The sequence below is a fragment of the Panicum virgatum genome, chromosome 4K (assembly GCF_016808335.1).
Source record: "Panicum virgatum strain AP13 chromosome 4K, P.virgatum_v5, whole genome shotgun sequence".
Lineage (NCBI taxonomy): Eukaryota > Viridiplantae > Streptophyta > Magnoliopsida > Poales > Poaceae > Panicum > Panicum virgatum.
In genome coordinates, this window is record NC_053139.1 from 23,832,362 (window position 1) to 23,845,415 (window position 13,054).

General features: G+C 42.0%; 2 protein-coding genes across 3 annotated transcripts; both read right to left on the minus strand.

The window, feature by feature from the left end:
• Nucleotides 1–1,969: 1,969 nt before the first annotated feature.
• On the minus strand, nucleotides 1,970–6,563 carry LOC120703516 (protein FERTILITY RESTORER RF2, mitochondrial-like). 2 transcript variants are annotated; one of them, XR_005687038.1, is made up of 5 exons: nucleotides 5,927–6,563; nucleotides 4,974–5,077; nucleotides 4,098–4,179; nucleotides 3,722–3,953; nucleotides 1,970–2,358 (listed from the first exon to the last, which is right to left on the minus strand). XR_005687038.1 is itself a non-coding variant. In XM_039987623.1 (4 exons), exons 1-4 carry the CDS (start codon nucleotides 5,985–5,987, stop codon nucleotides 3,883–3,885), a joined length of 318 nt encoding a protein of 105 aa, XP_039843557.1. In that variant the 5' UTR covers nucleotides 5,988–6,563; the 3' UTR covers nucleotides 3,580–3,882. The 2 variants fall into 2 exon arrangements, 1 of the variants encoding a protein (XP_039843557.1); XM_039987623.1 differs by lacking the exon at nucleotides 1,970–2,358 and having other exon boundaries at nucleotides 3,580–3,953.
• Nucleotides 6,564–7,847: 1,284 nt separating this feature from the next.
• LOC120703517 lies at nucleotides 7,848–12,527 on the minus strand. Its single transcript, XM_039987625.1, has 3 exons — nucleotides 12,319–12,527; nucleotides 12,134–12,252; nucleotides 7,848–8,149 (listed from the first exon to the last, which is right to left on the minus strand). The coding sequence occupies exons 1-3, from the start codon at nucleotides 12,459–12,461 to the stop codon at nucleotides 8,130–8,132; spliced, it is 282 nt and encodes a 93-aa protein (XP_039843559.1). The 5' UTR covers nucleotides 12,462–12,527; the 3' UTR covers nucleotides 7,848–8,129.
• Nucleotides 12,528–13,054: the final 527 nt, after the last annotated feature.

Below are 13,054 nucleotides of genomic sequence, written 5' to 3' on the forward strand. Positions count from 1 at the left end.
CGCCTCCTCGATTGTCATGGTGGAGAGGTCCAGCAGAGACTCGATCAAGCGAGTGATCTACCTATACCTCTCGGGGACGCAGTGGAAGAGCTTCTCGATAGCTCTCTCTCCTCGTCGTAGGCGTCGTCGCTGAACTGCACCATCTTCTGCAGCAGAGTGTTGAGACGGAGGGAGAAATCATCAACATCCTCACCAGGCTTGAAGGCCAGGTTCTCCCACTCCTTGCGAAGTGCCTGCAGAGTGGTCTTGCGGGCGCGGTCGCTGTCGATGCGTGCCGCAGCGATGGAGTCCCAAGCCTCCTTGGTAGTTCGCTTCTTGGAATGCGTGAACTGCATCTCGGGCGGGGCTGCTGCGATGAGAGCATCCAGCGCCCGTCGATCCTCATCGTAGTCAACGTCGCCGTACCGGACTGCCTCCCACATATGCCGCACCTGGAGCTTCACCTCCATGACCGCGGCCCACTCGACGTAGTTAATCTTGGTGAGGGTGGGCCACACACCGTCGGGACCGACGTCCCTGACCACAACCTAGAGGCCGTGGTAGCCGGGGGGCGCCGCCGCGCGCGCCCCAGCCAAGAGCGCCGCCGCTGGCCTGCGCGCCGCCTCCTGGGCCGCCGGCGGCGGCCTGCGCTCCACCGCCGTCCTGCACACCGCTGCTAGGGGCGCGGCCACCAGCCTGCGCGCCGCCGCCGTGAGGGTGGGCTGCTGCCCACCGCGCGGTCCATTCCCGCGCCCTCTCCCTCGCCAACTCCTCAAGGTCCCTGTCGGTGGTGGTGTCGCCGGCGATGGAGCCGCTGAGGCTACTGCGCAAGGTCTCAACTTCAACCTCCGCCACACGCGCTGCATCTTCCGCCTCCTCTGCTTCCACCTGCGCCCTGGCCGCCGCCAGCTCCGCTACAGCCAGCCTGGCCGCCCTCATCGCTGCTGCTGCGGCTTGAGCCGTCGCTTGCCTGCGCTCCTCCGCTGTGGCGAGCTCGGTGCCTTGCTGACGCCGTGCGCTCGAGGCGACCGAGCGCTGAGACGGTGCGTCGGACATGGCGCGCCTCCAAGGGGCTGCTGCGTGGAGAAGGGGAAGGGGAAGCAGCCGGCGCTGCTGCGGCTGCTGGTGGTGGTAGCTGGGCTGCTTCTAGAGCTTGGGAAGGGGAGGAGCAAGAGATATCCAACCTACACGAAAGTAGGGCTCTGATACCAGTTGTTAGTAGCTCAATTCTAACTCTCATTGAGCTAAGAGGATGACAGTGAACTTGGGGCAATTTTCTGGTTTTCTCTTATTCACAAACTCAAAGCCATGCCATCCCAAGGGGGGCTGGGGATACATTTATACAAGGGGCTGCAGGGCAGCCAAGAAAGATGCCAAGGACACTAGTCTAAGATGCTAACTGCTAGTCCTAACTGCTGTCCTAGATGCTAGCTAAAAGGTAGTCAAGATGATGTCCTTGCTGTCCTCTAGGGGCAGCAAAGCACAACGTGTTGCAGCAAGAGCATCTCCTCTTGTGCAGCCCCACAAAGACCAAGTACACAGACTTATCCATCAGTACCTTGGGTAAACCTGATTTGGGAGACTTATTACAGTAATGGGGAGGTTCCCCATGTGATAGCTGATAAGGGGTCATTTTGGTGGAAAGATTTACTAAAGTTATGTGATCTCTTTAGAGGAATTGCTACTTGCACCATGGGAGATGAACAAAGTATCTTTTTTCTGGGAAGATACATGGAACAACAGGTTGTTAAAACAGTCATTTCCAAGACTTTACAGCTTTACAAGAAACAAAAACATTTCAGTGGCCATGTTTCTTCAAAACAATGATATACAAGAGCAATTTCATATCCCTCTCTAAGCCAAGGCTTTTCAAGAGTTTCAAGATCTCTAGAAAATTATCCAAGGGATACAATTCAGGAAAATGAAAAGGATTGTTGGAATATATCTAGGGTTCCAACAAATACTCATCTAAGCAATTTACAAGCTCCCCTACAAAAACATCAGACCTCCTTCGCCTTAAGGATGTGGAAATCAAGATGTTGTAACAAGCTCAGAACATTCTCATGGCTTCTACTCATGGATAGATTGAACACTAGAAAACTACTCAGAAGAAACTTCAACATAGTAGACAACAATTACAATTGTGCACTATGCAATGACAATGTGAAGGAGACTGCATTTCACCTATTCTTTTCATGCACCTTCAGCAGATCCTGCTGGCAAACCATTGGTCTTGAGTGGAGAAGAGACCTCAATTTCTTTCAAACGATGAAGAGAACCCAACAGGAATTCCATCACTGGTTCTTCATGGATATTTTTATATAGACACTTGGCAGATTTGGAAACAAAGGAAGAATCTCATTTTTGAAGGAAGAAGACCTACAGTTAGAGAATGGACATCAAACTTTGTAGAGGAGGCACGACTTCAAGCTCAGAGAACCAAGGATAGCAAAAAACAGGATTTTCTAAACTAGTTCAACAATAAACAATTATAGCCCTATCCCCTAGTTTCTTAAAAGTTCTTCTGATGTCCTTGTACAATTTTTCTCTATTTAGTATATCTTACTATAGTGGGGGTCTCCCCCCACTTTATAGCTTTAAAAAAAACACCCAAAGAAGTGAGCTAGAGTTTGAAACACTTGAAGGATAGCCACCCAAAGAAGTGAATCAAAAAACTCGACCTGCGAGGGGCAAGCTGCCCCCGGAGCATTAATGTAAGAAGAAGATCTCTCACGCAGCCCGAGAAAATCCCTGAACTCCTACCCCACCCTTACACAGGAGCACCGTAACCCGTGTGAGAGTGGGCCAGGGTGGGCTGGGACCTATTTCCATATGCTTTGACGTGTAGGCAGGCGAGAGGATTTTTTTAACCTAAGCCTGAAATTCGCTCCCGCCGGGAGTTGAACCCAGGACCTGAGGAGTGCTACTGAGGCAACCTAACCAATCCAGCTAAGCACCCATTCGCAAAGAAGTGAATCAGAGTTTTCACCCCTTCCGTTTCATTACATGTTCTTTAAAAACAATAGTGTAAAATGCTAATCATTGGCATGTTCTATAAAGGAGTGTGTCAGAAGGTGTAAATTGACATGTTCTGTAAAATTTGATTTGATTTACATGGTCTATGGAACTGACGAACTAACTGAACTCTAGATAATTGTCTATAAAAAATCTTTCAGCATTTTTAAAAGCAAGGTAAGATATTTTGAAACCGTTGAGCTTCTTAGACATGTCAACAAATTTGGAAACCTAGTAAAACAATACTTGAAAATCTCACGGCAATACCTTAATGAATATCTATTAGATAAAAATCCTGGGAACATTCATTGCCGGCAATTTCTTAAGGTGTATTAGTTGTACAGTTTCCGCGACCAAATCTATACCATGTCAACAGCCTGCAGCTAGTCCAACAGACCATTAAGGTGCATTTTCTTGTGGCTACAATACCTACAATAGACTGATGGCTGGCCACAGTTCGAGCTGGCTAAGAAAAGTTAAGCGTGATTATTTGTAGGCTTTCTTTTTTTCGAAACTATTATTTCTAGGTTTTCTGTTAATCTGATATCGAGCGACCTGACCACTACCTATTCAGTCTTAAGCATATGGTAACCAAACCCACTCTTTCATGAAAGTAATACATTAATGTGCTCGGGGTCAACTGTCACATCAGCATTGAACAAGCTTAAGTTTACAGCAAACACAATCAACTAATGGTAGCTGAAATGAAACTGGTTATATATTGTACCAGACCAATGCTTGCTTGATCTCCTGAACCAGGGCCATGTCGAAGCAGGTTTTTCTCGGCTTCCTTCAGGTAATCCAGAAGCAATACACAGGCAAATAGGAAAAAAACCACCAAAATAGTTTCTGCTACCTCCCCCACCACCACCACCACCTCCCCCGCCTTTACCAAAGCGGAATGGAGGAAACAGGAAAGCCCCCACTGCCATCATCAAGTTTAGGCCCGTTCAACTTCCCTATAAATCAATATGACAAATGAGATCAAATGCACAGCCCAGGCCATGTGTAGCACCATGGATGGAAATAGAAACAATTTCAGTACATGATATGCATCCTTTTAGATCCATGCACCAAGCGGTCACAGTTATGCACAATTTTACCTTTGGGATCAGCTTGCTTGATAGTTGCAATAGAAGATTTCCTATGCACGTTTTGGGTTTGAGTTGCATAACATCTTACACCCTGAAATGAGTAGTATTGTATTGTTTAAAGCATAAAATGTTAAAAGGACAATAGGATCTATTGTTCAATGCTCAGACAGTAACTAAGCAAACAAAACTGATTCCATCTCAATAATATGTTTGGCAAGTCAAATATATAGTGCTTCATCTCTAGGTAACATATTTTGTTTATCGCAAACTTGTCATGTTGACCACTCTAGGTAACATAGTTGACTCGTGTTGAGCAGTTTACTGATTTTTACAACACCTATAGCGGGAAGGCTAAAACCCTTGCTAGTCTGCCTTTCTACATGTTTCTGCTGCACTCCAAGCCTGGCTTGAAAATAATGGCATGTCTTATTCTGAAGTCTGAACCCATGCTACCTGCTTCCTAAATTTCTCAACAATGATTGAGTTCTTGCTCCTATTAAAAATAATATGGCAAGTGGTTCATCATGTATTTAGAATGCGCAAGGATGCATGTTTCTTCAAGCAAATCATGTAAAATCATCAGATGATTATCAACTAAGAAAATCAATTAAGAATAACAGGATGTGGTGATGCGAGGACTCAATCAAATAGTAGCTATCTGTTAAACCTTTCTGCCACTCCAAATTATTTATATTTGCACATATATCAGCAGTGAAGTATTTGTAGTGCAGAAAAATTCTGACAGTGTGCAAATGCAAAATGTGAATATAGCTAAGAAACTATACTGTCTATGTTTTTTTTTCAAATGAATTTGCATGCTTTCCCAATAAGCACAGGTAGTGGGGGACGAATTAAGAAGCAAAGCTAGTGGGGAAGAACCCATACACACAATGTTGTTTTCACAGAGACTTTTCCGGTAACCGAAATGGTATTGACTCGGGCACTCGGAATTTGTGGACACTGTACAGTCAGCTCATTGGGTCTTCCCCCTGCATCAAAATGGAAAGGTTATATCAATGGTAGCATTCATTTAATAAAAATATGTAATTTTCTTATTCATATCTTTGCAAATTCTATTTATCAATGTTAACATAGCATAACATAGAGGAAAATAGCTATACTATGATACCACTAAAAGCACTACTCGTATCTAGGTGACATAATAAAGAAAAAAAGTTATAGTTAACATCATTAATGTACCAGGATCCCTTTATCTTTTGTTTTTCCAAAAGAAAATTGCATGATCTACTTCCTCTTCCATGTAGGAAAATAAAGGCAACCAAATCATGATATTTCCCCAGTATAACAAATTACAACCTTACCTAGCCAATTGTTCTCAAAGGTTGTTCTGTTATAACCTATGTTTTTAAAGCGGTAAGGCAAGGCGAGGCGATCCACCACCGCCTTATCGCCTAGGCGACGCCTAGGCGGGCTAAGGCGAGACCTTAAGCAAGGCGAGCCGCCACCGCCTTGTCGCCTAGGCGACGCCTTGAAAACAGAACTTCAACTACTAGCAAATGCGACTAAACTAAAATGCAGCAAATATAACATCATGTGTGCATATATTTTTAAAGAAATCCAACCAACTGATCTACAATGGATCACTGGATTTCTCAAAATTATATGGAAGTGAAGGAACTGGAGATGTGACTGATTGCAGAATATATGAAACCTGTGCTCTCATCTAAAAGAATGTGGATATGCATATCAATTCTTTGATTATTTAAAACGGAATAACTCTATACTTGAGATCTCAGTGAATAACTACTGCAAATTTGAAATATAAAATCAGCAAAACCATCAGATACGACAGGGCAGTTAAGAAGGAAGATATTCACCTGCGAATAGTGTAGATGCTGCCACAATTTGAGGAAAGGACCATATCATGAGTGCTGACATGGTACGGTTATCTAGTTATTAAGACCTGCAATGATCAGCGGTTATGCAGTTATTACAATGAGTTCGTCTACTACGAGTTCCTCCCCGTCAATTGAACAAAAAGTTTTTTCCTTGAAGTGTCCCAGGCGAACTGAGCTTCATTGCATTGAAGATGGAGAGAGAAAACGGTTAGGATAACAGAAAACAACAAAAACAACAGCAAAGAAGGGCATACATGCTTGTGAGGCAATTATTGTGCCGGTCAGTTCATTGGGAAGAAATTGATTCGGATTAGTAGGGCACCTCGCAGCGCACGAATCCGCACAAACTAAATTGCGGGGTGTGGGTTGGGGTGTGAGTGCAGTTTTGTGGATCTCTTTTCTGGAAGACAGTTTTGTGGATCTCAAAGAAAACAGGTAGAATAAGTAACGAGAATCAATTCGAGCAAGGGTTTTTGGATTACTTGCCAGGAAAAATGAAGAAACCAATCCGCGCTACCCTTTCTGATGAAATGAATCTCCAATCAATCAACTAGGCGGAGAGTGGAAAGGGATGGCGGGTGGAGGACCCGGCACCAGCAGAGACTGGGAGAGAGGGACCTACCCACGCGGAGCTCGGCGGGTCGACGGCGATGAGTTTCAAGCGGCCGGACCAGGCTGATTTGACTAGAGCTCAAGACGATAATATCTCATAAACTGTGATTACAAATTACTCCCTACATTCTTTTCGATAGTCCTATTTCAATAATCTTAGTACTTATCATCTCATTAATTATGAATCCTCAATTTTAATGTCACTCTTTTTCATTAATTAATTCACCGATGTACAGTATCAAACGCAACTCTAATCATTCGATGGAGTGGAAAATTCTGTTCAGGGATCAAACCGCTCTAACAAATGCCTATTCTGGTTCTTAAAACTCTAAAAAAACACTTATTCACGTTCCAATCGAAGTGAACAATTTGTGAACTCCTGATTAGAAAAATATACTAACTACGAAACTGAACCCTTTTGTTATTCCTCGTGACACCAACAGCAACACCCAAATAATAGGCAGACAAGCGTCAATCTAAATATCCTATATAGATAGCATCTACTAATTATTTCTCTATTCATGTTAACTATTTCTCTATTCATGCAAAGTGTCAACATCATTCTCCATTAAGTGTCCCACTAACCTGCAATTCTTCCATGCAATCTATTCATATTCTCTTATTAATTACAAAAATCTCCATATCATTTCTACTATGTACAATACTTTAATCTTTAACCTATTAGCATAAAGTCATATACATGCGCTATTTTTTTCATCACCTATTTTTCTATAATGTGATCAAATATTCTATTGTCGTTTTTTTCTATTAACTTATCAATTTTTACCAGATCCGTGAACAAAAAATGTTCATATCATCTCTACAATCTGCAATACTTTTAATCTTTAATCTATTAACATAAAGTCATATACATACACTATTTTCTTCATCAACTATTTTTCTATAATGTGATCAAATATTCTATTAGTATTTCTTCTATTAACTTATTGATATTTTTGAGATCTGGCAAAAAATAACATGCAAATAAAATTCATATCATCTATATATCCTATACAGACTATCTCTCTCAGCATACAAACTATCAACATCATATAGTAACTCATTATATCAAACGCCATATCACCATCCACTAGTACCATATATTTATATCTTCCACCGATTTTTTGTAAATATCACCATGCAATCACCTTAATATTTCTACTTTCAAATTTTAACTTAAAATTTTGTTTAAAAAATCTCGTAGCAACACTCGGAGTATCACCTAGTTAACTATGAAAATGAAGGCAAAAGTATAACCATTTGCTTACACTCGCCCAAGGGCACACAATGACACAACAAATACCGCTTCTCTTTAATTTGATTAAGAACTCAGCACGATCATGCGATCTAGATCACATTTCCAGAAACAAGCATTAGCAACATAAATCGCAACATGTGCCTACAGAACAGGGTACCGTAGCCACCATACAACAGAATGGAACATGTTTCTACCGGTTAAACCATTAATGGCTACCTGTAAGCTCGTCTGTACTTTGTGACAAAAACATCAAACGTTTCAAAAAGCTTCTCAGCTGACTCCAGACCTGTAAACATTAATCGCAACATGCTGTCATAAAGGCATCGAGTTTCCTGCAAGTAATACAGGGCAACGTTGTGTCAGTAAGGTATAGTTTCCTGGAAAAAAATATACTGCTTCCCCTGTTTATATGTGCATATAGGTGAAAATACCTCTAGAAAACAGGAGAACTACTATTGTTTTCAAACAAAACAATGACAGGTACAACAGCAAAGAATAGCAACAGCAGAAGAACGAGAGAAACTAGAAACATAATGGTGAAATCATACAGGTCAAATACTACAATAGTACATATTAGATATGTGGTCCAGCCAAATCAATCAATGATAAAATGGACCAGCAAAAGTAGTGCCAACAATAGCAATAGTAAACACATCACAACATAAAAAAAAAACCTGGGAGACACAATGAGGTTCTTGTAAATTTTAGGGATATACAAAGAGCACAAGGAGGCATATATGAAACATATTGGGAAGAGTTGAAGCATTTGACAGGCATGTAAAAAAATTAACAATCGAGCACCTGATAACTTGAAAAAACAGGATGATTCTACACTGGAAGTCAATAGTTTAAGTTGTGATTGCAGATCATCTAATAATGACGACAACCAAGTCAGACTGAGAATAATTTTGATATATTTTCATGGGTATTCATACTGTTTCTTTTCCTTTTTGCTGCAGCAACAAGCACCAGAATCATCTCTGGCAAGTAAGTGGCTAAATAGGGAAGAGAGACGGTGCAGAAAGCCTAGGGAGGCAGCCAGTATCGAAGGAGGGCACTGGACAGATGAGGCAGGCATGGGCAACCTGTTTTGCTAGTCTGGATCTGTGTCAGGGAAGAACAATGTTGAGATGGGAGAAAGAGCGGCGACGGCGGCGGCTGGTTACATGAGTCAGCAGTGGAAGAGGGGTGGGTTAGGCTATGCCCATTGTCTTTTCTCTAATGTGTGCAAAGGGAGCAAACATTTGATCTATGCATCCACATGCATATATTTCAAAATCATTTGTTGATCCTACTGCCTACATCTTTCAACTACTCTCAACAAAAGGAAAACTTTGGAAAATGCACAAAGAGTTCGAGAATATAGCTTTTCTAAATCATACATAGACTGCTAATAGATAAAAAAATCAAACTGAAACAAATAGTACTGAGTACAACATATGAAATAGTTGAGACACCATTTTGACAATTTCATCCTATGTACAAAGAACAGGAACATGGGCACATCATTGGACTATTAAAAATAAGACACACTGTTACTTTCTATTAAAGTTATCCCACTTGCCCAATCGATAACAAATAGATACACAGGACCCATGCAATGACTTTAATGAGTAATCTATCCCTCAAGTATATTTCAGATATGAATTTGTGAATCATCAGACGGATTTCTGGATAGCATTATTGAACACTACCATTGTTTCTCAGAAATGAACAGGGCAATCCTTTGCGAAATGAAAGACAAAAAAAATGGTTGACATATTTTATAGGATAAAAAAGAAACAATTGTTGTCATCAAGATGCACTTGAACTCTAGAACCAGACCTTGATCTACATGTATGCATTGATCTCCAAAGCATAAACAAGCAAGTCTAACTGTGAATTGTTGCAAAGGAAAAAATGGAAACTGAAGACACCAAATTTATCTAAAAGATCAAATAAAGAACTGACAGAAAAACAGACTGACCATCAATTCTACATTTACACTCATCTTACTAATTAGCAACTTAGCATACAATTGTAAAGTAGTAATTATTCATGTGCCAGGTACATATTGCTATGCATATGGAAATTTCCATAATTATATGTGCAATGTGTATGTTAAAAAATCAAGAAACTGCAATGAGGGCACCAGATGAAAGTAAAAAGAGCTGTAGCAAAACAGTTCTTCCAGAGTTACATGTATTGGATGAGAAAAGATATAATAGCTACATAAACAATCCTACTAAAGTTCTACACAAATGATGTGACAACTGGTGATTGAATCCTGGTGGATCTTTCCATGAATCTACTGAATAGTAATTCCTTCTTTGATTTCGTTAGCAAATAGTAGCTAGTATATGTATATCACTGCTATTTCACACTGAATAAATACTCCTAGGAATATTGAAATTTCTCATCTTTATTCATTTCTGAAATAAGTTGTTTGGCAGAGAGCCAGAAACACATGTGATCAAGACATACACAAGAAGTTTGCGAGAAGCTAACTCTATAGTCGACTGTAACTTCTCGGTCCAGCGGTCAATCTCGACTAGTTTACCAATGGTGGACCCCACGCATGATCATTTGCTGCTTCACCAGACCCATATCTCCTCCGCGCATCCCATTTTCTCTCTTCTTCTTTTTTCTTTTCGCTCTATTCTGAGAGGCAGCCCGGCGAGAGGGGGCCCTCGGCACGGTGCATTGTCAGGCGGCTTTAGCCAACGGCAGCGCTAGAGATCACGGAGCGTGGAGGAGCAGCGAGCAGGGGCGCAGAGACCGCGTGAGCGACAATGCATCGGTCTACAAGAAGACGACAGTAGGGGACCAGCAGTAGGTGTGCCGGGTTCGTCCGATCATGGCTGCATTTTTCAGTCCTCTCTTTTTTCTTTTTATTCCTATTTTTGCTCCCTATTCTTTGTTTAAATTTTTTATCTTTTCTGACTTGTTTTCTTGATATTTTGATTCAAAAACTTTTATCCTCAATCCCTAATGTTTGTTCCCAATTTTTTCAACAAACTTTCGCATGTAAGTTTTTGTTTCAATTCTCTGTTTCTGAGTTTTACTGAATTTTTTTGTTTCCAAATTTTGTTCTCGAATCTTTGGTTTCAGATTGCTTTGGAAACTTTTTTCCTAAAACTTTCATATAATTTTTTTATATATTCATCTGCATATTTGTATTCGAACAAATTTGGATAACAAAAGAGAATGGAAAGGCGAGCGAGTGCACATGAGGGCCTTGATTGGCCTGCCAGACAGCTTGTCTGAATTCGACCGAAAGGAGCCCTGCTAACGGGCTACCGTAAATTAGCAGATGTCAGTTGTTTGGCAGATTCGCACCCTGATCAGCCTTTTACATCTAACAAATGAGGGTTTACTTAACTGCTTGTAAAAAAGTTTATCGTTCCTGTTTGTACTGAATACATAAATATTGCTAGGCCAGTGGAAACTTGCATCCTTATTTTTGTGGGAAATGGAGCAACAGACATGGGGGGCAAGAGGAATGTAAACAAAAAAAATTGCAGAATGCAATTCTTTCACGGAACTTACTCAACTACACATTTCAACCCCATATCTACAACTGCTTGTTGATTTTAACAGAGTTCCCACAAAATTTAAATTCCTGGAGCTGGTGGAGTTAAAAGTTCAGCACAGCCAGGGACGGGATGCTATCCCCGTGCAGTCCCAGCACTGCAAGGTACCCAAAAAAACATTGCTAGGCCAGTGGAAACTTGCATCCTTATTTTTGAGGAGAAACTTACCCAGCATCGGCTGAGATGGTTTGGACATGTCCAACGAAGGCCTCCTGAGGCGCCGGTGCATAATGGGGTTCTTGAGCGGGTCGATAATGTAAAGAGGGGTAGAGGTAGACCTAAACTGACGTGGGATGAGTCGGTTAAGAAAGACCTTAAGGATTGGAATATCTCTAAAGAGATAGCTTTGGATAGGAGCGCTTGGAGACTAGCTATCAATGTGCCTGAACCTTGAACTTATTTCTTTCGGGTTTCATCTCTAGCCTACCCCAACTTGCTTGGGAAAAAAGGCTATGTTGTTGTTGTTGTTGTTGTAAATGGAGCAACAGACATGGGGGCGCAAGAGGAATGTAAACAAAAAAATTGCAGAATGCAATTCTTTCACGGAACTTACTCAACTACACATTTCAACCCCATGTCTACAACTGCTTGTCGATTTTAACAGAGTTCCCACAAAATTTCAATTCCTAGAGCTGAGGGAGTTAAAAGTTCAGCACAGCCAGGGACGGGTTGCTATCCCCGTGCAGTCCCAGCACTGCAAGGTACCCAAAAAAACATAAAAAGAAGAATCGGCAAGAGGCGCACCTTGAGGGACGACGCCCCAGCTCTGGGACTCTGGAGAAATCGCAGACCGGAGGCGCGCTGACGCGATGGCGCTGTGCAGCGGCATCACGGAGAGTAAGCCCCCGCACACAGAGGGTAACCTGAGCCGCGCGGAGAAATGTGAGAAGATAAACGAGAGAAACCGGGACATGTTAGGTTTAGAGTACCTGTGGACGGCGGACGGGCGGGTAGAGGCGGCGAGGGGCGAGCAAGGAGGGTGGGGTTGGGCACCGAGGAGGTTGCGGCGGAGCGAGGAGGAGACGGCGCGGGCTAAAACCCTAGATCGGAGGACCACGGGCGAGGCCGCCATTGTGCTGAGGTGCTGAGCTGATAGATGTGGGAATGGAAGTCTTAGGGTTTTTTTTTATCAGGAAGTCTTGGGTTTTGGCGAGGGGTTAATCTGCAACGCCCTGCACGCCAAACCCTTTCAGAGTACATTTTGACCCGATTTCCATGTAACTCAATACTAATAAAGGTAGTTTGTCCCTAAAATAAAGGTAGTTTGTCCCTAAGAAAGTAAAGGTAGTTTGGATATCGAGCAAAAAATAATCTAATCTTACTCAGCAAATATTGGCATTTGGTATTGGTACGTTTGGATATCGAGTAAAAATTAATCTAATCTTACTCAACAAATATTGGTATATGTTAATGATTAAAAATCCTGGCTTTTGGAGGCAATCTAGCCTACGGCGGCAAGAATTGCCTTATCAGCGAGGCGAGCTGATTTAGCTCTCTGTTGTCGGCAAGCATGTAGTTACATGAAAGATCGTGTGTTTTGTACGTATTGCATTGATACTGTGAGAAGCAACCAAATAATAGTTCTTACTTTTAAAGACTTTGTGTGTGTGAGCTAGTTTGTATTGTCCTAACTAAGCAAGGTGTAGTCGTGATCCAAACGCACCC